At 42.1% G+C, this 27,861-nt stretch overlaps 1 protein-coding gene across 1 annotated transcript in view; it reads left to right on the top strand.

The window, feature by feature from the left end:
* Positions 1–8,794: 8,794 nt before the first annotated feature.
* The window catches only part of prkcaa (protein kinase C, alpha, a), a 163,027-nt gene continuing 143,960 nt past the window's right edge, over positions 8,795–27,861 (top strand). Inside the window, exons 1-2 of the mRNA XM_039655426.2 lie at positions 8,795–9,155; positions 9,835–9,866. Of these exons, the coding sequence (XP_039511360.2) occupies positions 8,986–9,155; positions 9,835–9,866 (202 nt within the window). The 5' untranslated portion in view covers positions 8,795–8,985. The remainder of the gene's footprint in view (positions 9,156–9,834; positions 9,867–27,861) is intronic.

Below are 27,861 nucleotides of genomic sequence, written 5' to 3' on the forward strand. Positions count from 1 at the left end.
TAGCTTGGCATGCTAGCTGAACTATCATTAGCAATTGGCATGATACATTTGCATAATATTACATAGTCCTGCTGTTAAAAATATTGAATTAAAAAAAAAAAAATTTAGGAAAAAAAACCCCACCCTATTTTTTTTTTCACCACCACCTTTAGGGGCTCCGTAGTCTTCATTGTCCTGTGATCCTTCAAAATTCATTCTAATATGGTGATTTATTACCAATATTGGAAACATGCTGCTAAATAGAACAAGTGATTCTTTTCAGGATTCATTGATGAATACAAAGTTAAAAAGAACAGCATTTATTCAAAATAAAAATTCATTTAGAAGTCTTACTATCACGTTTTATCAAATTAGCACATCCTTGCTGAATGAAAGTGTTCATTTCTTTAACAAAATATTTATATTTTAAATATGCTGTTTTTTTTTTGTTTTTTGTTTTTACTTTTTATTTCGAGGGCTTGGAGCCAGAGGGGCGTAAGTGGCATTTTGGGCGAATATGAGTTCTTTATATCAAAATAAAGGTATCGATGAGCTCTATCCAATGGTGCCAAAATACCTATCTGAGATCAAACTGTATTGAATAAAGCATCAAAAAGGCTCATCTGACGTATTTGATTTTTTTTTTTTTTTTTGAAAATGTTTTAGAACATATTCATTGTGTTAAAGGGATAGTTCACTTTGAAATAAATTTTTGATATGTTTTAGCTTACCTCAAGGGCATCCAAGATGTAGGTGTCTTTGTTTCCACAGCATTTTCAATTTTGACATTTTTTGGTCAAACCGTTGTTGTCTGTCAGTCCTAATGCAGTTTTACGGGGTTCACCTCAAAGAGCATGCACAGAGAAGTCAAAATTAAACATGATTTAATTTTGAAAACACGTTTTATCACACAAACCACTCGTTTCGTGTCTTAGGCCATCAGTGTGTACTTACATTCACGAGTCATTAAATCATGTTTAATTTTGACTTCTCTGTGTATGCTCTTTGAGGTGAGTCGAGGGAGGACCCCCTAAACCTCCAGTGTATGACTGACAGACAACAACGGTTTTACCAAAAAATGTCAAAATTGAAAATACTGCGGAAACAAAGACACCTACATCTTGGATGCCCTTGAGGTAGGCTAAAACATATCAAAAATTAATTTCAAAGTGAACTATCCCTTTAATATGCCATACTTTTTTTACTTAAATACTCATTCATGTAACTATGCCTGTGGTGGCAATGTTTGTGGTTTAAGGTTAATAATACAGATGATTGAAGTGTGGTAAAAATTTTGTTTTGTCTCTCCTGTAAAGTTTGTTAAAAGCCACTTACGGCCCTCTGGCTCCAAGCCCATGATTTAAATAATCCCGAAATAAGTATATTAAATTAGAAAACCATTATTTTAAATTGTAGTAGTTCACATTTTTGTTTTTATATATTATTATATAGTCTATTTGTTTACCATGGCATCTCACACTCATGTCTTTGTTTATCCTCATCTTTATGGCCAAAATACTAATGGTAAAACAGTTAAAGGTACAATATGCAAGATTGTTTCACCAGCAGGGGTCGCTAACCTCTTACAATAACAAAGGCGTATATTAAATCTTTCCCCGCCAAACACGGAATTTTCCGGGTTTAATGAAAAAACGCATCCCCGCCAAACACGGAATTTTCCGGGTATCCGTGTTTTAGGTGGTATACGGTAAGGAAGACCCGCGCGCATGTTCTGAATGAGTGCGCAACTCTTTGATCAGAGAAACAGATTGCAATCGTCTCAAACAGTGGAGTAGTGAGAATGTATCAGACAGACAATGCAGAGGTATATGGCTGAAGTACTGGAGGTTAATGGACTCGGAGTCCGATCACTCTTTATTTGATAATTCTGAATCTGATCGGGACGAAGTAGTCAGTGAGAGAGATGCACATGTTGTCACAGAAAGTTCTAGCCATGGACGTGCCGCAGATAGATCGTATAATATTATGACACTATAATATTTATGTGTGTGTGCAGGCATTTATGTGTGGCTGTCTAAATATGAAGGTGTAATTGTCAAATTATTTCTCTCTTTGTGCACATTTACCACATTGTAATATGTATTTGTGTGTGTGTGTGTCTAGGCCTGTTTATTGTAATTCCAATTATTCATTATTCACAGATAGAACAGAGAGGCAGAGGCAGAAGTTTTATTGCAAAAGTTACATTTCCCTTACATCCTGGGAAATTTGATATATTTTACATTTATTTATGTTTTTAATTTATTTAGGAAAGTTTTATATATGAAGGAAACAACATCTGAATGTATTCTGCTTTTAAATGCACTTTGATAAAAAATACCTTTTTCTCAGTTTTTTGTCCAAAATGTTGTGTTTTTGACAAAACCTACCTCTGTGTCACAGTCTGTCGTCCTCACCTGTTTTGTCCCGTCATCTGCACCACACTTCCCCGGATCCTTTTGTTCCTCTCCCGGACTCACTTCCCCAATCAGCCACCTGTTCCTCGTCCTGTCATGATCATTTTCACCTGTGTTCACCCCAATCAGCCTTATTCCTCTGTGTATTTAGTTCAGTTCTGTTTGATTCTGTTTTGTCGGTCAATGTTCAATGTTACGCCGTGTTTCCTGTCTTCCTGCCTGTCTTTTAAGATTAAACCTATGTTCCTCGTGATTTTGGATTCCGCTCCTTCTTCAACCCGCACCCGCACCGTGACAGATTGACCGACCCAAAAGAAAAAAGAAGAAGAAAGAATGGACATTCCGGCCGTGGCTCTTCTCTGCCTTGATCAAGAAGACCGTTCCCTGGAATCCCATACTAGGGATTTTCTGGAGTTGGCGTGCCTCACTCACTATTCTGACCGCTCGCTGAGTGAGTTCTACATCGCCAGCCTCAGCGAGCGGTCCCGGGCACGCCTCCCAGGGAACGGTCCAGATGATTTCGCCGCCTGTGTGGAGTGGGTGCTGGTGTGCTGTGAGTCTCCATTCACGGTGGAGGAAGTCACCAGCACCCCTCCAAAGCTCGAGCTCTCCTCTTCGCTGGTTCCGCCCAGCCTCGCCGAGCCCGAGATCTCTTCGCTGGTTCCGTCCAGCCCCGTCCAGCCAGCCCCAGAGACCGTCCAGCCAGCGCCGGAGACCGTCCAGCCAGCGCCGGAGACCGTCCAGCCAGCGCCAGAGACCGTCCAGCCAGCGCCGGAGACCGTCCAGCCTGCGCCAGAGACCGTCCAGCCTGCGCCAGAGACCGTCCAGCCTGCGCCAGAGACCGTCCAGCCAGAGCCCGAGACCGTCCAGCCAGAGCCCGAGACCGTCCAGCCAGAGGCCGAGACCGTCCAGCCAGAGGCCGAGACCGTCCAGCCAGAGGCCGAGACCGTCCAGCCAGAGGCCGAGACCGTCCAGCCAGAGGCCGAGACCGTCCAGCCAGAGCCCGAGACCGTCCAGCCAGAGCCCGAGACCGTCCAGCCAGAGCCCGAGACCGTCCAGCCAGAGCCCGAGACCGTCCAGCCAGAGCCCGAGACCGTCCAGCCAGAGCCAGAGACCGTCCAGCCAGAGCCCGAGACCGTCCAGCCAGAGGCCGAGACCGTCCAGCCAGAGCCCGAGACCGTCCAGCCAGAGCCCGAGACCGTCCAGCCAGAGCCCGAGACCGTTCAGCCAGAGGCCGAGACCAGGATCCCACCCAGCCTCCCTCTCCCGCCTCCTCTCATCTGTCCTCCCTCTGCTCTCCTGCCCTTCAGCTCCCCTGACCCAGCCTGGTCCTTGGATCCCCGGTCTTCGCTTCACAACTCCTCCATCTGGACACTTCCTCGGCCCCCGGTCCCATTGGCTCCCCCGTGGCTCCTACCTCCCTCAGCTCCTCCATGGCCCCTCAGTCCACCAGCTCGGCCAGGCTCCCTCGACCCTCCGGACTCCCTTCGCTCCCTCGTCGTCCTCCCTTCCCCTTTGGACTTCATTCCTCTGGCTCCGCCCCGTCATATCACCCCCCCGGTTCTGTCGGACTCCTCACTCCCTCCAGTCACCCGTCAGCCCTCATGCCCTCTGACCTCACTGTGTCCCTCCGTGCCCCTGTCATCACTTCGATCACCAGAGCCTACGGTATCACCATGTTCCCTCAGTCCCTCATCAGCACCACTTGTCGTCAGTCACTCAGCTACACCCTGGTCTCCTCTCCCATCCGCTCCACCCCTGTCAGTCGGCCCCCTGGTGTTGTCAGCCCCACTACCATCGGCTCCACCAGGGGTCCTCCCTCCAGCTGCTCCGCCCTGGTCTCGCCCTCATCATGCTCCGCCCTGGTCTCGCCCTCAGCCTGCTCCGCCCTGGCCACGCCCTCAGCCTGCTTTGCCCTGGGGACGCCCTCAGCCTGCTCCGCCCTGGTCTCGCCCTCAGCCTGCTCCGCCCTGGCCACGCCCTCAGCCTGCTTTGCCCTGGGGACGCCCTCAGCCTGCTCCGCCCTGGCCACGCCCTCAGCCTGCTCCGCCCTGGCCTCGCCCTCATCCTGCTCCGCCCTGGGGGGCTGTCTCCTCCGGACGACGCCCTCCACAGCCTCCAGGGTGCCCACCCCCCCCTCCCCTTGATGTTATGGCGTGAGGCCACGCCTTCCGGGAGGGGGGAGTAATGTCACAGTCTGTCGTCCTCACCTGTTTTGTCCCGTCATCTGCACCACACTTCCCCGGATCCTTTTGTTCCTCTCCCGGACTCACTTCCCCAATCAGCCACCTGTTCCTCGTCCTGTCATGATCATTTTCACCTGTGTTCACCCCAATCAGCCTTATTCCTCTGTGTATTTAGTTCAGTTCTGTTTGATTCTGTTTTGTCGGTCAATGTTCAATGTTACGCCGTGTTTCCTGTCTTCCTGCCTGTCTTTTAAGATTAAACCTATGTTCCTCGTGATTTTGGATTCCGCTCCTTCTTCAACCCGCACCCGCACCGTGACACTCTGTTCAAGAGGCAATAAAAAAAGAACAAATGAAGATAAAATAAAAACGTTTTTTTTGCCTAAAAGCAGAGGCTCAGATCTTTATTTTTATATATATCATCTTCATATATTCATGGAAGAAAATATTCAGCGGGGCATTAAAATTTAGCGAAAATCGTCAAAAACCCTGGCGGTGGCTGGCAACTTTTTTTTAAAACGCTGGCGGGGAAAGAGTTAAAGGGCACCTATTATGCCCCTTTTTACAAGATGTAATATTGGTCTCGGGTGTCCTCAGAATGTATTTGTGAAGTTTCAGCTCAAAATACCCCACAGTTAATTTATTATAACCATTTGATGTCATTTGATGTCAAATGTCATTTTTGGGGCCTGTTTAAAAATGAGCTGTTTTGGTGTATACGACCTTAAAAGCAAATGAGCTGTATAACCCCAACCTGCCTTTGGATGAGGGTGTAACTTGATACCTATGCTGCCCTACAAAGCAAAAAGGCAGTAACTGCAGTTTTGGTAAAGCATTAATTATTAAAATTTTCATGACATTCAAGGCGTTGTTATGTGTCAAAACATCTTATCTTAAATGTGTGTCGTTTTAGAGAAAAGTGGTAGTCGTTTGTACAGTAACTGCAAAAAGCCCTAGCAAAAGTCATTTTTCTCAGTTCTGCACTCTGCGTAGTTACTGCCTTTTTGCTTTGTAGGGCAGTATGGCAGTCGGTAAGCAGAAGGGCTGAGAGTGAGAGACTCGCTGTTTTGAATGTTATTCAGCGTACGTTTGAATCGGAATATATAAATAGTACGAAGAGACTCCGGCAGAATAAACACAAATGAGAATGGACCAGTACGTCTCGGGTTATTTGATACATTTATGTACTTATAGAGTTGTAATCGCGTCCCCTTGGAAATTATGGATGTGCAACACACACACACACACACTGAAACACACAAACACTAACGTTGGTGCAATTTTTTGAAACTACATACACATACTGTGATAAAGTTTGCTACGTACAAGCGAAATTACCCAACACATTCGCTAGATTCTATAATCTCCGAGTGGAGCCTGTGTCCTCTCTTGTACTCGCTCACCCGGACAGTACTGGACCCGCTCAGGTGTCTTTGCTTGCTCGCCATTCCACTCCATGACTGGATAAGTGCGACTTTTCTCAGCTGAGCGTTCTCTTGAAGCCCAGACTGATCTCATGAAGTAGCGTGTGTATGACACGCCAATTCGTATTTCCATTCTTCCGTCCGCAAATTCTGCAAACCCATGGCATTTCTTTGCCATTTTTTAAAACTCAAAGAGGATTGGCTTTCTATAAAACCCCCATTCTCTGTCATCCGACGTAACGGAACGAGGGAACTACTCAGGGAACGAGGGTTACATACGTAACCGAGACGTTTGTCCATAAGCTTTTTTTTTAATATCGACAGTAAAATGTTGCCAGATATTGCTACGAAAAACAAGAAAAACAAAACAAATAAATAATAATAATCCAAAATAAGTTCAAAGCTTGTTTTTTAAAAATAAGATTAATATATCACTAAGCCTAACATATAACTTTCCACTTTATAACTTCCTAAAGTGTCACATTAAACCAGATAAACAGGTCCAGAAGACTTCTGCCCCTTTCCATTAGGTGGATCTGGCAACACGGAGACTGTACCCGCGCCCTCACTCACAACGCGCTCTCATGCACCTCATTCATATGAGGTGGTTTAAATGGCTGATTAATCATTTAGAGAGCTTGACATTTTATTTTTGAATGTGAAAAAAATGACAGAGGTCCGGACTTTGGTGACTTCATAGCTGGCTACGGCCATGGACTTCTAACATATTGCTAGCATTGATTTTATGCGTTTTTTTAAAAAATATATAATTTGTGAAAAGGAAAAAAAACAAACAAACTTAAGCATACTTTAATGCAACATTTTGGGGGCCCCTAGGTAGCTCGGGGCCCAAGGCAGTTGCCGACCTTTGCCTAATGGTTACGTCCGCCCCTGCTCAAAAATCATAAAATACACTTACTGTTACTGACGGTGAATCGCAAACAGTAGACGACGATCCACACTTGAGGATTAACTTTTAAACCACAACAACAGGATTAACCCACGACAGAACTCTTATGTTTCCAAGAGACATTACCGGCTGTCTTTGAAACAATGGAGGATGGTGTACAGATCACCGAGGGCGGGGTCTATGCCACAACCACAGTGTCAATCAAACCCCTTGCTCAATTCTACGTCACAAAGCGCTGAATCTTAGAACAGCTCGTTCTGAGACAGTGCATATGATTTATTGAGATTGTCAAAAAAAAAAAAAAAAACACTGAGTGGATTTTTATCATTCTAGGGTGGTTTTGCTCACACACTGCCAACACACATTTATGTTCAAACACCATGTGAAAGTGAATTTTCCATAATAGGTGCCCTTTAATGTACGCCTGACGTACATTCCGTCATATAACGTATACGTTATATGTATATAAGGTATATTCCGCATTAAGCGGAATTATGGATCTTGCCGTCAAGCTGATGGATCTTTTATGGATGAGTGAACACATTCAGTGGCGGTTCTACTTTGAATTACACCCTGTGAGACCCCCTTCGAGGATCTATTAGCGCATTGGTTACTGCCTTGAATTCTATGCATGGAAAACTTTTAGTTATGACTTGTTAAACTATACTTTGCCATGAAATGGATTTTTTAAAAGTGAAAGGGCCAGAGAGATACTTAATAACACAATACGTAGGCTATCTCTTAAATAATTTCGAACAGCTCTCATATTAACAACTATCCAAACTGTTTTAGACCTAAAATAGCTTTTGTAGGCCTATGTCACTCTTAAATCTCAGAGACAGAATCAGAGATTATTTTTAATAGAAAATTGTACTTTGCATATTATAGGCTACTGTAAAAACACATAATTATAGTTGATTTTAGTTGATCATTATGAAAATTATTTTAATTTCATGAATATAGTGACCAAAATGATCATGGTACACAGAATCTTGTTCAAAAAGGCTAATAATGAAATCAATTCATCAAGTTAATAACATTAAAGATTTGTTTTAAAGGATTGTTGTCTTTTATGTTATCTGGTAACATGCACACGTTCAAATAAACTTTTGACAAAAAAGATTTTATGAAAAAGATAAACCTCACATATCAGCATTTAAATCATCTTTATAAAAGAATGAGTCAATAAAGATACATTCCTGACATTTATAATGCACAGTAGCTTATCTTTTATTATTAATAGTAAAATTTGGTCTGATTTTCCCATGGCTGTCGTTGTTGCCATACAACCATGCACTGCGCTCTCCAAAACAACAAAGAAGTTTTAGTAGCTAATGAATTTCTACCACAGAAAAACGCTTGTAGATCTGCTAGATTTACGGAGAAGAGAAAAATACCCAAGTGTTTGGGTGCACGTACAGATTTTACTGCAAAAATCCTGCATATTGTACATTTAAATTATGCAATCCTTCAATGTAATAAAAGGCCTAAAAAAACAAAAAAACATTTCCATTAATTTTTCGCTCATTCATTAGGTGTCAAAGTGCTCTCTGCTCAAAGATCTGATGGGCGCAAAACCACCTGCGTTCTTTCACGGTTGACCAAGGATGTCTTGCTGGTTAAAAGAATTAACAAGCAAATTAAGAATTAATCGTGTTTTCCATGGAATAAGCTACAGTAAGGTATGAAAACCATTAGGCTATACTTAGTTCCAAACTTGTCACAAGTCTTCGACGACAATGTTATGGATTTACCGCAACATGCACACTGGTTTCTTGACCGCGGGATGACGCTCACTGCACGGGACTCATGATCCAGGGGCGAGCGTTATTATCCACTCCCTGCAGAAGGACACTTCGGTGACGTCACCTCGAGCGAGAAGGAAGCGGAGCGCTGGCTGGAAGCTGTCACACAGTAGTTGTGGCGAAAGCAGGAGAAGCCCTTTCCGGACGCGCGCGCCCAACTGTTGCGCTACACGGACAAACGACGCGGGAGAAAAACAACGTTAAATATTTTTTGACAGCAACTTCCACATACTCTTCGGGGAATTAATCTCTCGTGTTTCTGCAATGGCTGATATCATACAAAGCAACGACCAATCCTCATCTGACGTTGCAAATCGATTCGCCCGTAAAGGTGCTTTGAGGCAGAAAAACGTCCATGAAGTAAAAAACCACAAATTTATTGCGAGATTTTTCAAGCAGCCGACTTTCTGCAGTCATTGCACGGACTTTATTTGGTGAGTAAATCATTTCACAGTTCACACAAATTATTAGAGTATCAGTGTAAGTTTAGTGTTACTGTAAATCTTGCTGCTGGCCTGTTACCAGACGAACACCTACAACAAACACTGGTTTTAGCATAGAAACTCATTGCTTGCAGTTCAGCTGTGTTAAACATGCCCATACATAAAACATGTTTAGAGTTTGCTGTCATCGAACTCTGCTTCACACAGCTCACCCGCTTTAACTTGCTTTCGAAATAGAAAGTATTTTGTCTTCGGACAGAAACGTTTCAGACTACTCGCAGAGTGGCAATATTCTGCATGCTTCAGTGTTTACTGGGGTTGCCATAATTTGGGGGTGATCGGTATGTCTAGGCTCATATGGGGCATTTAGCTGCTCAGTCAAGTCTTCACACTTGTTGATAGTTTATGTAGTAAACTATAAAAGTTCAAATAGGAATTAGGAATCTAATTCGTCTAATACATGATTCCTATCGTTAAATTTATAGCTATAATTTATAGCATGGTCTTTTACTGTTTTCCTATGTTGAGACAAATCAAACATTAGATTCCATAGCTACTTTTTAATTGAGTGATTGTCAGTTCAGTGAAAGGGAACTGATAGCTAAAAGCCCATTAAAGGATTTAGAAAGACAGGTCTATAATGCATTTCTCTCTCTCTCCTCTTCATCAGGGGGTTTGGCAAGCAAGGATTTCAGTGCCAAGGTAAGCAGCCATACATGTCCTGCTTATTTTCTGAATAATAGACCCTAACTTAAGGAGACATTGCTGTGCACTTCTGTTAAAAAGACATAATCTATAATCAGTTTCTTTTCCACACATCAACGCCAAATAACAAGCAAATGTTGCAGATTGTAGTAGCCACTGTATTTTGTGATTGAGGCCTAACTTGGCAAAGAAGGAGTGAGCTGTAATGTCTCTCATAAACATCCCTTAGCTGGCCTTGAACTAAATAACTCTGACTTAAAGACAGAAACTTAATAGCTTGGTACCTCAGTGAAACGACTCACACAGTTTATGGAAAACATCTATGGAAACTACTTATATGTATCACTTATTTTAAGTAACTTGCTTTTTCAAATGGGATTTTTTTCAGTTTAAATTTGGTATTTTTGCCCACATTTTACACTTGGGATTAGGAAACAAGCATACACTTGCAGCTGCTATTAGAAGTGTTCCTCAACTTTTACACAATTACCCACACAGAATAGTATGTTTATGCAGTTATAATTGAGCTACAGCATGTTTTTGCTCTGTCTCCTGAATTTCTCTGTCCAAGTATATATGACACAATCCATAATAACATTTTTGAAGGATTAATTGCACCTTGCTTGTCACCTTGTCAAAGCCAGTTGAAGTGTTTACGTGGGCACAAAAGCCAACCTCCAATCTTATTACCTGGGGCCCTGTTTCCAGTTTCCATCTGGTACTAAGATGCGTTTTTGGCGTTCCAATCACAAGTAATCACTCATCAGTCCTGTGACACTGTTGTCAAAGATGTATTTAGGGTGAATTTGAAAAATGATTAAAAAAAAGGTAAAAAAAAAAATTCTGGACCCCATTTACACCTGCATTTAGCACTGACCGACTATAATCAGCTCACAAGAAAACCATCTACCATGTGGAAACAAGGTCTGGGTATGTTAGGGTATGTTCATAAACCCCACTAGTTAAATTTCAATCAGGCCCTGTTTACACCTGGTATTAAAGGGGGGGTTGACTGCTTTTTTTCTTTGCATGATTGTGTTTATGGGGTGCAATATAACATGCATTCGTGGTTTTTCTTTTTTAAAAAGTCTTATTTTTCATAAACTTAACCTTTATTTTAAGCCGCGCTCTCCTCTGTCCCCTGAACGAGCGGTTGACTTCCTGATTCTATGAAAACACTTCCTCAGAAACACATAGTGGGCTCAGATTGGTTAGTTTGGCCCGGTGTGTTGTGATTGGCCAAACTGTCGCTCACGTTGTCCGGAAGGTTAACACCCATTACCTTTACGGGTGAAACGGGCATGCCAAAGGTGGATAACATAGACGGTGGATACACGTAAATAATGATGTCGAGACTGCAGTATCACTGAGGCAGAATCAGACAGAGAAAGCCGCGATGAATCGAGTCAAGCAGAACCTCACCACACACTCTTACTAAACGTTTCTGAAGGATAATTTGCTAAATTTTTTAACCATATACACGTTTGTTTTACACAATAGCATCTGACTGGCAACAATAGCAACTGACTGGCTACTAATGTTAAACACAAACAGCGTTGGCAAGTTTACGTTCTTGATCATATCGAAAATAACGTCATAAAGCATGAAAAATACATTTACAACATTAGTACTTATACAAAATTCAGGTCCATAATGTTTGTACACGTTTGTCGTTGACACAGAATACTAGCATAACTAGTAGCCTAGTGGCTATAAAGCAGGGGTGCCCAATGGGCTCTATGCGCGGCGGTATTTCCGGTGAAGCATTAGGGATGCTCGATAACTTCCGCCGATTGTAGAGTCAGTCCAATGCAATACCGAGAATTTATATTGAATTTTATACTCCATGGTTATACTAAAGAAACGTTAGTCACAAAAACAGATAAAACAGACACCCCTCGTTGTGTTTATGCTTCTTTTTTAAAATTATATTAAATAAATATAACTATATATAAAATTACATCTAAACGTATTTACGTTTCATTTCAAAGACTGGAGGACAGTAAATTTTGAAGACTTAATCTCGTTTTCCTCGGTTTTCCTCCGCTTTAATCTCCACAACCGGAAATGGACGAGCATCCTTGCGTCAAATGCGGAATTTATGCGTGCACATAGCCCATCCTGCTCCTGGCAATCGACTGTCCTGCACAGTTCATCTCCAACCCTAATCAAACACACCTGAATGTGATCCTAAAGACCTTAATTGGCTACTTCAGGTGTGTTTGATTAGGGTTTGAGATGAACTGTGCAGGACAGTCGATCGCCAGGAGCAGGATTGGGCACCCCTGCTATAAAGCCAGCCCTGGCATTTGAAAAAAAAAAAATATGGAATTATACATGCAAATATTTAAAATGAAGTCTTAGCCTACTTACAGGTTGTGGCCCAACAACTGCTGCCTCTTGTTTTAAAGTCGGAACTGCTTCATGTTTTAGTTTAGTTTAACAGTTTCTTGTTGAATCCGGTGTTGAACTCGTGGAGATTCTGGAAGCTGTCTTCCGTAAAATGTGCAGCACAGAGAGCTAAATTACGATCGTCATTTTCAGGAACATAATCAAACATAAATTGTATCCATTGTTGAGGAAGTACAGCATCCGTGGGAAGCTCGAACACAGAAGACCTGACAGCTGGGTGAACACAACACTCTCGACGTGCCGCATAAATATGCGCATGCCTTTTTCTGCATATTCCGGAGGGAGGGTTGATGCAAATGTGTAGGTTAGTGACGTTCCATAACCCAGCTGTAGTCCCAATCGAGTTGTTTTTGTAGGCAATTATACTTCCTGATTTTTAAGATGATATCTCTGCTTACACTAAACTTTCAGCGCTGCAACCAGTAGCGGAGTGGCAATCGGGAGAGTCTTTCCCGATGGGCCGGTAGTGTTTCGAGGCCGCGAGGGCCGGCCCGGTCTGATAAAATGTATTTATTGGAAGTTCGCCATGGCCCAAGCTAAGGGAAGAAAACATTTTTTTTTTTTTTTTTTACATTTTTTATAACAGAGCATATATTTGGACTTAGTGCCTGTCTTTAAGCCAAAAAGACGCGCGTCTTAAAACAGCTTCAGTGGCGTAGGTCGTAGGGCGTGAAGTACTGGAAAGCAGCTTTTTGATGCGCTGAACGCGAGTTCGAATCCGCCTTGCCGAACTCTCTCTTCTCCCTTTTCCCAACACAGATATGTAAAGATGTAAAATGTAAAACCTAACATTAAGGTCTCTAGCGTTATATTTTACCAACGAACTAAAATTGAAACCATGAATATATATGGCGTTGCGCCATTATAATAACTGACATTAGAATAGCATCCGTTTGTGCTGCGTGATTACTTGCTCACTCGATCATCATGGTCTGCTTGTGTTTTCTCCTAAATAAAAGCTCAAGGGTTTATTTCTTGCAAGTGAAGAAATTAGGACAAAAGTAATTTAATTTTCCTATAGTATAGTGTAATGTAGTTAAAATATACTTTTGAAATACTCATTTTCATTTACATTGTATACATTTATAGGCTATAAATGGATTTTACAGTACGTCATAGGAATAATTATAAATCATTATTACATTATTATAATAATTGTTTGGCATCCTAAAACACCATTGATAATGTAATGCAGACTGAGACTCTCATAACTAAAAAGATGTTTGAGCCCTCTTTATTGTCCTGGTACAAATGAATGTTTTTTCTTTGTTCAACGAGCAGTTCATGGGTTGAAGCTCTTAATTGTGATCTCTCAGAGAGCACGAGATCGATGCATTATAACCTTAAAATGTCCAAAATTTTCTTGCGGGGGACCATGCCCCCGAACCCCCCTAGAGACACAGAGTCCTCCCAACATAGTTTTACAAATGACTATGGGAAAGAACAACCATTTATGAACTTTACTCCAGCATAGTACAACAAAGTTCCTTTTAAATCAGTAAAACTGTAAATGCTATCGGCTATTAAAATCGTGCCGGCGACGAGGGCCGGTGCTCTACGAAATTTCCCGGTAGATTTTTTGGTTCCACTCCGCCCCTGGCTGCAACTTTGTAGATACTGTTCATGCACCAACAGCAACATTACACACTATTTAAAATGAAAAAGTGAAATCGCAGTCAACCCCCCCCTTTAAGATAGGATCACAATGATCACATATCTCTTGTCTCTGTCTTTATCTTTTGTCATTATCTCCAAGATTTTTTGCCCTTTTTTGTTCACTTTCAACCACTTCTGTCCAGTTTTCTTCAAAGGGTGGGTAAATGTTTGGGCTTTATAGGATCTTCCGCCGATAAAGTTTAAACCTCATCTGGCTATAGCGCTCTTCCCATAATGTTTACGTGCTAGGTCTGTAGGTGGAGAGTAGGCAGTCTTTTGTGTCTGTTCGAACACATTTTTGACTATCTTTTGACTACAGAAAGTTTTAGACCCTGTTGACACTTATATTTAGCATCGTCCTCTTGTAATCCAATCTAACAAAATGCATCTTAATACCGGGTGTAAACAGGGCCTCAGACTAAATCATTTACATAGCATTTAAAAAGACTATTGCTTTATTTTGACTGCAGTAGAAGTTTTTCAAATGTCCTTTAAGCCTTGCTGAAGACAAGAGACGGAGTTGGATTTGATTTGATTTGAAAGTATTTAACATATCTGAAGTATCTGAATTTAAATGTATATACTTGTCTGAGTTATGCTCAGTGAGCCAGATAATTGACCCTTCGCTAAGCCCCGCACCCTCCCTAGTTAGTGTTGTTACGCCTGTCAAGCTTTCACGGCTGGCATCTATTACAGTGTCTATGCACTGGTGTCAGACATTTCCTAATGAGATAATTAGTCATTTTCGGTGAATATGTGAAATATCTGAGAGAGCAAGACAAAAGGGACTGCAGTATTTGATTATATATTCACGACATAATATTAATATAATGTATAATTCGAACGGTACCATTGAGCTTAATTTTTAAGGAGACTCAGTAGTAGTTCTTGTCCCCAAATGCAAAATAAAACTTTTCATACTAACAATAAATAAACAAGTAAATAAAACAACGGAATCTAATGTCAGAAGTACTTGTTTGCAACTAATCTCTTGGGTAAAAATATAAACTGAATAATTAAAAAAAATGATTGGAGGTGGACCTCTGTGTTTCTTTATATCAATTAAAATATGGTAATATAAGCTTTTGTGAAAAAGTGCTTTAAGTGTTTTGCCATACTAACTGAAAGAAAATAAATCTTCAGTTCCCTTTCATCCTGGGAACTCCAACGTGTTGTCAACACCTGACGAATTGGGATCATGCTAGGGAGCCTAATTGCCTTCGAGAGAATTAAAAACGAGCCAATAAAAATTGGCATGCAATCTTTGCATTCCGCGAGCTGCCTACTAGCGCGGATATAAAAAGCGTAATTGCATTGATGCCTCACAGAGTGTGGCGTCACAGAGTGCCTCACAGAGTGTGCCTGCTGTTCTGAACAGTGAACGAGTCCTCTAGAAGAAAGAAATGTCTGGTGTGACGGCGCTTCCAGTGGTCTGAAGTGCAGCACGCGGGTTGCAGTTTCCGGTAGTGTCTGTGGCGGTGATCCCTCTGCGCTTCACCATTAAAGGGACCAGTGTTTTTTCGCTTCTTTTTCTTTACTAAAAGAGCTCCACGGTGTGTTTGCGTCCTTTTCAGGATGTCGTCTCACCCGTGCGTTTCTGGATGCGGTCGACTTCTCCCTCAGGATGATGGCCATAAGCACTGCCTCACGTGTCTGGGCTTAGCACGCTGAGGTGGCGTTTATGGAAGAGTCATGCTTTCATTGCGGGAATATGACTCTGGCGATGCTACGTTCGAGACTGAGAACCCTGAAATATAGGGGAATCCCTTCAGATAATCCTCGATCTAGTTAGTCTGCCGGTTCATTTCTGCAGACGGCTACTTCTGTGATTCCTGTTGGTGAGCGGATGAGAATCACGGTGAGAAACGCGACTGTTGAAAAATCAGCGCTTCTGGTGGAGCGGCCGGAGCCCCCTCAGGTGGTTCCGGTTGTCTTCCCCCTCAGGGCACCACCTGAGGATCAGATGGCGATCGCAGCATCGGAGGAAGAGTGGTCTTCTGGCAATGACTCGGTGGTGTTGCCCCCTTCCGGTGTGTTAGTTGAGCCGGACCCGGAAATGGCCGCTATGCTCGAGCGTGCGACCGCGAATGTCGGGCTCGTGTGGAACCCTCCACCCGGTCCTGAACCTTCGTGGTTGGATGATTGTTTGTCTCGGGGCAGGCCGTGCTGTTGCACCACGGCCCACTCCAGTCCCTTTCTTTCCCGAAGTGCATGAGGAGTTGAGGAAGTCTTGGTCGGTGCCCCTGGCGTTCAGGCGGAGACGAGCTCGCTCCTTCTTCCTTACCACTCTGAGCAAGGAATCCCCCCGGTGGAGCGGTCGGTCGCGATGCAACTGTGTCCGAAGGCCGCTGCCACCAAGGATGCCTACAGTGCGTGAGGAGACGCTGCTTCCACCCTGCATGCCATGGTGCTGTTGCAAGTACATCAGGCAGGGGTGCCCCATGACGTGCAGGCGGGTGGTCCCTACCCAACTCTGCTGCAGGAGCTGCGTGTAGCGATGGACTTTGGCCTCCTGGTGCAAAAAGTCATCACACGTTCACTGGGTCAGGCGATGTCCACATTGGTGGTCCAGGAGTGCCACCTATGGCTGACCCTGGCAGATATGAGGGAAGCGGAGAAGAACAAACTTCTAAACTTCCCCGTATCCCAGGGCGGCCTCTTCGGCAACGCAGTGGAGAACTTGGCCCAGGAGTTCTCCCCCGCCCAGAAGCAGTCAGAGGCTATACAGCATGTCCTGCTTGTACCGGAGCTTGTACGGCAACAGGAGACAGGCCCGCAGCAGCCCGCCTCCTGTGGCCGTACAAGCTCCGACTGCTCCCCGTCGCCGAGGCCGTCCTCTGGCACCAGCTCCCCCTCCAGCGCAGCAATCCAACCTTGGAGGGCGGAAGTCTGGTTTTAGGTTGACGTCCCAGCCCACTCAGATGCCCCGGCCCCTTCCCTGAAGAGGAAGAGAGGGAAGCTTTCCTGAGAGGGGTCATCTGAGGGAGGTCCAGGATTCTGCTCTACATTGGGTGCCTCTGCACACCTCCTTCCTCCAAGGGAGGGCCGGTCAGAAATTTTTTTGGCTGCTCCACCTTGAACACCTGGTCAGCAGTACCCAAAATATCTACAGTTGAGCAGTTTCCTCCTTCTTCAGGTCATCTTCAGTCGAGACTGATGGGCACACAGTTTCCTCCACCCAAGAGGGCCGAACAGCAGTGGATGCTGTCTCCGAGCAGCATTGCTCTCGTTCCCCTCTTCCCAGTCTGGATAGCAGCGACACTTCCTCGGTTGCATTGCTCCTGTCGGTGGCTGGGCCCGGAGGGGCAGAGACCAGCTCACAAGGAGGCAGGCCTCGTGCCTCGTCTCTCCCCCTCCCCTCGCCACAGGGCGGCCCGTAGCAGAAAGCCCACGGGCTCTCTCTGCCGTCTGCTCTCTGGTGGAAGCTCTCTGGCTACATTTCCAGTGGAGCCGGGTCCCTGCCTTCCAACTCGCTGCCCCTCCGCGGGTACACCGGTGGTTCAGGTGGGCATGTTGGGTTGGTAGCTGGAAGCCTGGCTAGTGCTTCTGGGTCTGTCCCAAAGACTCATCCACACCATTTGGTTCGGCTATGCAATTCAGTTTGCATGCTGGCCTCCCAGGTTCAGGGGCGTCCACTTTACCCGTGTGTGGTCAATGGATGCCCCTGTCCTGCAGAAAGAGATCGATGTCCTGCTGGCAAAGGACGAGATCGAGCCGGTCCCTCCTGCTGAGATTAGGTCCGGGTTTTGAAGCCTCTAATTCATTGTACCTATAAAAGGCGGTGGGTTATGGCCCATCCTGGACCAGTGAGTTTTGAATCGGGCCCTGCACAAACTTCCGTTCAAGATCCTGTTCTTCTCATGCAGAAGCACATTTTCGAATGCATCCGTCCCCGGGATTGGTTTGCAGCGATCGACCTGAAGGACGCGTACTTTCACATCTCGATTCTTCCTCGACACAGACCGTTTCTTCGGTTTGCTTTCGAGGGTCGAGCTCATATTCGAGGGTCGAGCTCATATTCCAGGGGAGCTCAACCGTGTGGCAGACAAGCTTTCACAGTTGCCTCCCCTGCCAAGAGAATGGCGACTCAATCCCCAGGCGGTTCAGCTGATCTGGAGTGTTTTCAGAGTCGCACAGGTGGACCTGTTTGGCTCTCCGGACAAGACCCACTGCCAGTGGTTTTACTCCCTGTCCGAGGGAACCCTCGGCACGGATGCCCTGGCTCACAGCTGGTCCCGGGACCTGCACAAGCATGCATTTCCCCCAGAGAGCCTTCTTGCACTGACTCTGTGCAGACTCTGTGCAAGGTCAGGGAGGACGAGGAGCAGGTCCTGTTAGTGGCGCTGTATTGGCCCACCAGGACTTCGTTCACGGAACTCATGCTCCTTGCGACAGCCTCTATGGCACTCTATGACACCCGTGTCCAGACCTCTGGAAACTCCATTTCTGGTCCCTGGACGGGGCGTAGAGGTTCTAGGTGATCTACCACAGGCAGTGGTAAACACCATCACTTCTGCTAGAGCCCCCTCTACGAGGCGCCTCTATGCCTTGAAGTGGAACCTATTCAGATCCTATTTAGATCAAGAAAATATGATCATATAACACCGATTCTATCGTCACTTCATTGGTTACCTATAAAGTTCCGTATTAATTACAAGGTATTGCTTTTGACTTATAAAGCTCTAAATGGTTTAGCTCCAGTCTATTTAACAGATCTTCTATCGTCCTACAATACATTACGCTCTTTAAGATCACTAAATTCTTAAACACTTCTGGTCATTCGTAGGATATCCAGATCCACCAAAGGAGGGAGAGCATTTTCACATTTAGCTCTGAAGCTCTGGAATAGCCTTCCTGATTTTGTTCTTTGCTCAGACTCACTCTCCCAGTTTAAAGCTAGACTAAAGACGCATTTATTTAGCCAGGCATTCATTTAAACTTTTTATCTTACAGTTACTGTAAATTTGGTCTCTAGTTCATAACACCAGTGGGGAACTGGCCCCCAACTGAGCCTGGGTTCTCCCAAGGTTTTTTTTCTCCATTGGGTCATTTGATGGAGTTTTAGGACACCATCGGGTCACTTGATTAAGTTTTTTGGTTCCTTGCCACTGTTGCCTTTGGCTTGCTCAGTTGGGGATAATCAAATTAAATGGCCCATCATTGATCAGCTCTAACAAACTTGATTGTCTTTTTTTCCATGAATAAACAAACACTGTTAAGTTGTCTTGATTGATATTTTGAAGCAGCTTTGATACTGTCTTTATTGTGAAAAGCGCTATATAAACATATTTGACTTGACTATTCGTAGAGTGGTGCTCCTCCCGCCAGGAGGACCCCCGAACTTGCCCAGTCATGCTTTCCTTCCTACAGGATGGGTTGGAGCAAAGGCTTCTCCCTCCACCCTCAAAGTCTATGTTGCAGCAATAGACCATTTCACATGATGTAAACAACACTAGGGATGGGTATCGTTAAGGTTTTATCGGTATTACTACTCTTACCGATAACGCTTATCGATCCGGTACTTTAACGGTATTCTTATCGGTTCTTTTTGGTGTTTTTTTTTTTTTTTAGAATTAAGAACATAATTAAACTCTATATTTTGAAATGTAAAATTGAAAAAGCAAAACGAAGAAAAATATATTTTTGTTATGCAGCAATGTGCAGGCTTTTTTGTTTTATATACAAAAAGGACACATAAGAAAAAAAAAACAAGTAAAAACACAAGAATAAAATCAATCAAAGATACAAATTATATACAAAAGTGCTTTAATTTCAGGAAGGTGTACTAACATATCTTTTCAGGTAATTGTTTCTGTCTGAAAAGAAATCTAATTTAGTAATCAAATATAAAATAGCACTGTATAGTTTATCATAGATAGATTAATGCTTATTAAATCTAAAGTTACTTAGGCTATTCAAAAGCTGTGAGTGATTTTCTCTGCCTTTTGTTGTTTGATTTGCATTAATGGCTGAATCGTCAGCAGGTTTAGGCTATTAGACTGCTGCCCCTTTAAGACCGAGAGCAAATCTAATCGGTAACCGGTCACTGAAGCACCATCAATTTCTCCCTATTATTTACGTCCATTTAAGACATAATTGTGTTTAAGTGAATAAACTGTGTTTAAGCGAATCTCAGAGCTGGTCATTTTGACATTTGTATGTATATTTGATAGTTAAGGAGGACACACGAAGCCCAAAGTATAGGCTACTTTTCTTGTCTCGTTGCAGTCCGTTTCGGAGCGCGCACCGCCTTGTGAACAGGCTCTTGCGCAGGCTTTTGTGTTTTTAATAGCCATTTTTTGATCTTGCAACAGTAGAAGACAGCATTTTGCAACAATCGCCGATCGTGCTGATTCTGACGGTTACGTTTGGGTTTTAGGAAGAACTGACAGCGCTCCGCAGTGCTGTGAAGTAAAGGAAGTTAAGCTGGACAGATCATGTGTCTTGTTTTTTAACAGTTTTATCTCAAATATCTTCTTTTTATAATCTTTGGAAGCCGAAATACAAAATATATTAGAATAATATCCCACATCTAAAGTGTAACCACGTTGAATGTTTAGTTCTGTCCTCATTGTCACTCATTAAGCAAAGGCTGTCGTGTTGCGCGTGCTGTGGCTTTGCGTGAGAGATCGCTCTCTCTCTTCTCTCTCTCTCTCTCTGCTGAACTGCGAATTTCAACTTGCATCACAGACAAATGGTTTAATTAAAATATAGTTTATATATAGAAAAGGCTGGCGATATAAACAAGTTCAAGATACCCAGACAGCAAACTGACATTGAATCAACGTGGAAACGACGTCTCTCATGACATTGAAACAACGTTGATTTGCTCATCGAATTAACGTTGAACCAACGTCAGACGCGGCATTCTTCAAAGCTAAATGAAATCGAAAATTGGTTTGCTTTCATAACGTTGAAACAAAGCGTTGATTTCAAGTTGATTTTCCGTTAGTTTTGAAAGAATGACGCATCTGACGTTGGTTCAACGTTAATTCGATGAGCAAAACAATGTCAGATCAACGTTGTTTCGATGTCATATTTCCACGTTGATTCAATGTCAGTTTGCTATCTGGGTAACGTCTTTATAGGAATGATAAATAATTTCTCCAGTACCGACAGCAGAACCGATAACGTCCGAGCTTATCGATACAGCGGTCTTTCAAAATTCAGCACCGGGGCCCGTTTAATACCGGGTTTCGGTACCCATCCCTAAACAACACTGGTCCAGAAGCACTTCCTGTTTCAGTTTGTAACTGTTTTCTTTATTTCACATGTAAAGAAAACATCTTAAAGATGTTTGTTTAACTTTTTGATTCAGTTTTAAATGTTCTGTTGGTTGTATTTTATCCCAGCTTTTATGTAGTGTTAAAAAACTGAAACAGGAAGTGCTTCTGGACCAGTGTTGTTTACATCTTGTGAAATGGTCTATAGCCGCACATAACGATGTAGTAGAAGGTAAGTCCGTGTAGAAGCACGACCTGATCATCAGATTCCTTAAAGGATTAGTTCACTTTTGAAAAAACTTTTGCTGATAATTTACTCACCCCTGTGTCATCCAAGATGTCCATGTCTTTCTTTCCTCAGTCGAAAAGAAATTAAGGTTTTTTTGAAAACATTCCAGGATTTTTCTCCATATAATGGACTTACATGGGAACCAGACGGTCCAAGGTCCAAACGACAGTTAATAACAGTTTCGAGCCGGATATATGTCTTTATCGGCATATGCCAGATCGGCATCTGATGAGTTCTGTCGAGTTGATGTCAATAGCGCGCGTGCTCTGTAGGCATATTCATATTGATATTTTGCCGCTATGTGAAAAAATCCAGCAAAATGCGCCGGCACGTTTGTCAACCCCAGAGGATTAACTTTAGTCTAACCATAAATTGTGGGTAAAATATACATGATGATCACTCACATCAAGACGCCGCTGTTGTGGTGGAGTCCATGCAAGGGGAGCAGTGTTTGGCACTGCGTCGCTGTTCAGCGCGAGCTGTGTGGTGCATGTCCGTTACCATCCTGATCACTGTATTAAACACAGATAAATCTATGTTAACTTGAAGCTATCCTAACAGTACTTTGCTACTAACTAAATAGGCTACACAAAATAATCTAAAAACTATATAAATGCTATGCTAAATACGGTAGATGCTACAATACTCTATCCTGATCATTTTCAATACTCGTAATTCCAACTCTTGACTCGCAGTTGTTTTGAGGAAACAAGATGATTTTTAAACTGCCAAGGGCGTGGTAGCTGTAGCTCGTACCAATGGCGTGGTGAGCTGAAACCTACGTACGTCATGAAGAACCGCAAACAGCCAATAGGGAAATTCAACTGCAGTAGCCACCGTTTAACCTGAAGAGGGCAGCACTAAGACGTTTTTACACTATATGTTGTAGAAATAAAACACTTTATAGCCAAATGTCAAAAAAAGTTACTCGAATCAATGATCAGCATTAGAAAGGCCCCATTCTTACAGATCATTAACTAAAAAAAGTTGGTTTAGGGTTTAGTTACCCTTTAAATGGTTTGGGAGATTTTTTTTAAATTGTTGCCAGTCTCACTTACATTGAAAGTAACATCCGATTGGTTTGGCTCTTGAATATGCCTTTCAGCCTAGCCAACTCGTTCTCATCCCAAGGTGTCATATACTGATGCTTTTGACATTTCATCTACATCCAACGCGCATGGCACCCTTTAGCGTCAATATGAGAGGCAGATATATATATACAGGGCTCCAGACTAACTTTTTTTACTAGGAGCGCTGTTGCCCCTGACTGAAAATTTTAGGAGCGCAAGCAGAAAATTTAGGGGCACACCTTAAATCAGCTCGCAATGCAATTATTCAAATTTCCCCCAAAATAACTGTAATACTGACAAGTTCTTTAATAATAAATAGACTTAACATTATGATATGCTGTTTTATTTTAAGTTCACAGGGCTCCAGACTCAAATTTGAAGGCAGCACCACCTCAAATCAGAACTCGAGTTATACAAAAAAAAAAAAAAAAAAAAAAAAAAACTGGTAGCACTGGGGTTGACAATAAATCACTTAGATTAATTTAGTTATCCTCTTATAATGTCTTAATATTAATTAAAAACAAAAGGAGAGAAAACATGTAGGCTATGTATATAAGGACTTGGAGTGAATAGCCAATAAACATCTTACTGTATACAATGTTTTTTTTTTTTTAATAATAATAATTTTAATGTTTAAATAAGAGTTTTCCAACATCTTAAATTTTTTCGTTTTAGGACAATCTTTGAAGAATGAACAAAAAATGTGTTGATCATCACAAAAAAAAAATACAAAAAATAAAACATTTATATATGATATTATCGTTTTGAAGAGCAGGACAAAGATGTGTAGGCTACGTTGTAAGCGTTTGACATCATATTTATGGTTAGAGTTAACTTACTAGCCTAAATCCATGGTGAATGTTGCTGATAAGTGTTTCTCCTGGTTTCCACGTCAGCGCTGTTTGATCTGATATTGTTTAACAGAACTCTGCGCCGAATCGGAGTGTTTCTCACTGGATCTCGTAGCGATGATGTTATTAATTCTGAGGTGAATTCAATGGATTTATTCATTGGATCTGCTAGTAACAGTGTCGCGTGATCGAGATCGGCCCGCGACTGGCAAGTTCGGGGCTTTATTACTGTCAGTGGTTCGGGGGGCTCCACTATGCGCTGCTCTGCCCATTATGTCCAACCTAATAAAAACGCTAACGGTCCGTCCGTGAGTTGCGTATTTTAGTTCCACTTTCATTTTGTTTGTATTCGCTGCTAGGTAACGTGTCGATAGATCGCTTATTGCTCAGACGCACATTGCAGGTTGTGATATTTGTCTCCGTCTCCTTCCCACAGACGTTTATTCGCGCTATTCTTGTCACGGATTCATTGACGCGTCCCTTCCACGCTTACCATGCGTTTAACGTGTGGCAAATTTACCGGTCGCACATGTGCGACTGGATGTAAAATTCAGTCGCACACTCTCAAATTTTGGTCGCAAAATGCGACTATTTGGTCGCAGTCTGGAGCCCTGATATATATATATATATGGGCCAGAATGCGCCTCCTAGTGGTCTATCCCTAACCCTACCCCAGAACTTAACCTACCCATAACCGAACAAAGCTCTGTGTGTGTTATATTGACACTAAAGGGTGCCATGTGTGTTGGATTTAGACGAAATTTCAAAAGCGTCACTATATGACACCCTAGGATGAGAAGGCGTTAGCCTAGCAGGTTAAACCATTGAAAATACTGATATAATTTGAATGATAGTTTTTATATGTGATTCATGATGATTTCCCATATGTCCAATCCCTCATTTTACTAAAACCACTTACTACCTGCTTTCTTATAACTAACTTGCATAAGGATTGAGCAGAACAGTTATAATACATTTTTTTTTTGGATTATATTCAAGACATGCCACAATAAAGGAAGGAATCAGTTGAAAAGATTTATAAGGTGCCACAATGAGAGATAAAAACTTAAACGTACAGTATGCGATTTTTGGCCACCAGGGGTCACTTATTACTTTGATGACATCGGGAAAGAGCGTGGGCTCACGGGAGTTGTCGCTATCAATGACATCCAGCTCAGCTCATGGCATGACATCATCGTTTCACAAAATATACGGATATACGGCATCTCTCTGTAGATTTAGCTTGTCGAGAAGCTTTAAATGCAACCCCAATGTTTACCTGTGTCATACTTTTTCTCCTGTCCCAAACCCTTCTTGGGTCATATTTTTCACCCGTACGTTTGAGCTTTACTGAGCTGGCTGTAGCAGCAGAACGTGCAGGCAAAGCGTAATCGTGGTCCATAACTATAATACAGAGGAATATAAATATTTATATTACTCTCCTTCAATGAATGACCTATTTTAGAACATTTTTCATATATAGGGCGCACCGGATTATAAAGTAATAATAATAATAATAATAATAATAATAATAATAATAATTCATTACATTTATATAGCGCTTTTCTCGGCACTCGAAGCGCTTTACATAGAGGGGAATCTCCTCAACCACCACCAGTGTGCAGCATCCACCTGAATGATGTGACGGCTGCCATAGTGCGCCAGAACGCTCACCACACACCAGCTTACTGGTGGAGAGGAGACAGTGATGAAGCCAATTGGTATATATATATGGGGATGATTAGGAGGCCATGATGGACAGAGGCCACTGGGCAAATTTGGCCAGGATGCCGGGGTTACACCCCTACTCTTTCGAAAGACATCCTGGGATTTTTTTTTTAATGACCACAGAGATTCAGGACCTCGGTTTAACGTCTCATCCGAAGGACGGTGCTCTTTGAATGAGACGACCCGGTTACTGTGAACGGGGAGCGCTTTATGCGCGAGCAGCACCGGGGACAGTGTCTGTTAAGAGTGAGCGTTAGTGAGCAGGCACGTGATTTACACACATAAAAATAAGTACTACTTTTTTTTTTCTTTGTCATTTTCTTTGCTTTATTGGCGGTAGTCCAGTGTTCCCCTTTGTGTTTGGCGGATTCGCTGGGTTCCGCAAGGAAGTTAGAGAAAATAGAGGAGTCAAAGGTTATATGACGCCATAGACGGGCGACGAAACGGAAATAAAGAAACGTCCCGTGTCTTCGAATTAAACTATAAATTTCTCCGTATTTGAAAGTTGGTGGAAACTGTCGGGATAATGTAAGTACACATCTAATAGAAATATATAATATAGATACAGTTATTTTTGCTATTTTTAAAGCAGAAAAAATACATATTGTGGCTTTAAAAGAATATATCAAAAGTTGTATTATAAAAAAGATATGTTAGTTACATTGCCCTTTATAATCTCTGCAGAGGTCCAGTGCCTTGATCATTGTTAAGAGCACTTTAATATAATGTAGTTTTTGCATGGAATTGTAACTCCATATTTAAGCTGTAATCCTTCAGCCATTCATGAGGTGAGCTGTCCTCAGGCTTTTAAAGTAAATCTATATTGTTAGTTCCTTTTAGCATTAATATGTAGCATTATTATTATTATTTTTTTTTACAAAATGTACTCTGTAAGGTCAACATTGTGACAGCAATTATGTGGATAGTTTAGTACATTCTGGCAATGTTTCAGGCAAATCCGGATGTCTCAGTGGTTATTTGTTTGCGCGTACACTAATATTACACTATTTTAGTAATATTGCCTACTTAAGAGAGACTGGGTGGAGAGTATAAATTGTCAATGTTCAAATAAACAGTTAACTGAATGTTGATTTTAGTTAAGTCACATCATGCATGATCAGTGATGCAAGTATGGCCATTGCCAGTGGATTGTGACAACCCGGCTCTTTTGTACTTTCATGCATTCAATCCTACAGATGTGGTTTGTTTTAGCATATATTTAAACGAATACAGTAGTATTAAAAATGCAATTTCTTGTGACTCACTGTATCATTCTAAACCTGCATGACATTCTTTTTTTGTGTGTTTAACTCACAAGAAGCTTTAACTAAGCTTCTATTTTCATGTATTTTCCGTCTTTAAAAATATATATATATATTTTTAAACAGATACTGTATATCACTAAGCTCTAATATAGGGCTCTATGAAATCTGTTTATGGATCTTACATAGTAAATGGAATGCAGTTGTAAGCAGAGTTCATTGACAACATTATTCAAATCTTAAGCAAACACAGGGCCTTATTTGTGTCTAATGTAACCTGAAATCCAACAAAATTAAGTGTAGATATTATTTTGCATCACAGAAGTAAGCTATTTTTCCGTTAATGTGTGATACTTCCAATTCATTAAGTTGATATTGGTAAAAACTAGAAGAATACGACAGTGTAGTAAAAGTATTTGTGCTACAATTCAGTGTATTTATGATTAAAAAAATAATATGGTAACAAATACCAGTTTGCAGTATCAAGCAGCTCAATTATTGAAAATTTAACCATAAAATAGAATTGTTTTACAACAAAATATTGCATTAAGTACAATATTTTTGTAATTAATGAGCTCGGATGTTATTGTAGATTTGTACCATTGTTAACTGATGGAAGTTTTTGTTCATGTACAATGACAGCTTTGTTGTTTGGACATGTCTAGTTCATATATTTAACCCAATCCTCTCTGAGAGCTTGAGAGCTTGTGCTTTTCCGACGATGCATGTATTCGGGATCATCCAGTCATCTGTAACTCCCATACACCTTCTGAAAAGCTTCCCTCTCTTTGAGCTGAGTGCTCCAAATGGGAAATCATCAGGCTGACACACCATCACATTTCAGACTTTGATATGGACATTTCACTCTAATGGATGCTCTTTTTTGTGGGGAGATAAAAAGAATAAACTGTGCTTAAAAGATCAGTGGATTATGTTATTATTCTGAAAAGAGCTTTTGTCATGAAGTTCATAAGCTGTATATTATTTTGAAAGACATTCATAACAATATCATTATCATTAAACCGCACTCAGCGCTAGATGTAATTTGCAGTACTGCATTTTTAAATTGCAGCTAGCGGGATGGAAAACAGAAATATGACAGAGTGCATCCACAATTTTTTTTAATATGTGAGAGATATTTTTTATATGCTTGTGTTGAAAAAGTATTGTGTGTAAAGTATTTGGTAAAGTTTAATATTAAATATTAATCATTTGGTTTGCCTAGGGCAGCAAATGTTCATTTCTAAGGTCAACATACTTTATTTTATAGGCCAAAGGAATTCAGAGAAACTTAATGCACTGGTTTTGTTGTGATGGCTCAAATCCTTAGCCTGGATGCCAGCCCGAACTCCGCCCACAACATTTTTTGGTCGGGAAGTTCGGTCTGGACTCGATTCATTGAGGAGTAATTATGATCAGGCAAAAAATGATCGGCCCAATCAGATTGCCAGGGCAGGCTTTATACGATGATGGACAGATGATCTGCAGGGACGTAATCATC

This window comes from Pimephales promelas, chromosome 8, assembly GCF_988280905.1.
Source record: "Pimephales promelas chromosome 8, fPimPro1.hap1.1, whole genome shotgun sequence".
NCBI classification, from domain to species: Eukaryota; Metazoa; Chordata; class Actinopteri; order Cypriniformes; family Leuciscidae; genus Pimephales; species Pimephales promelas.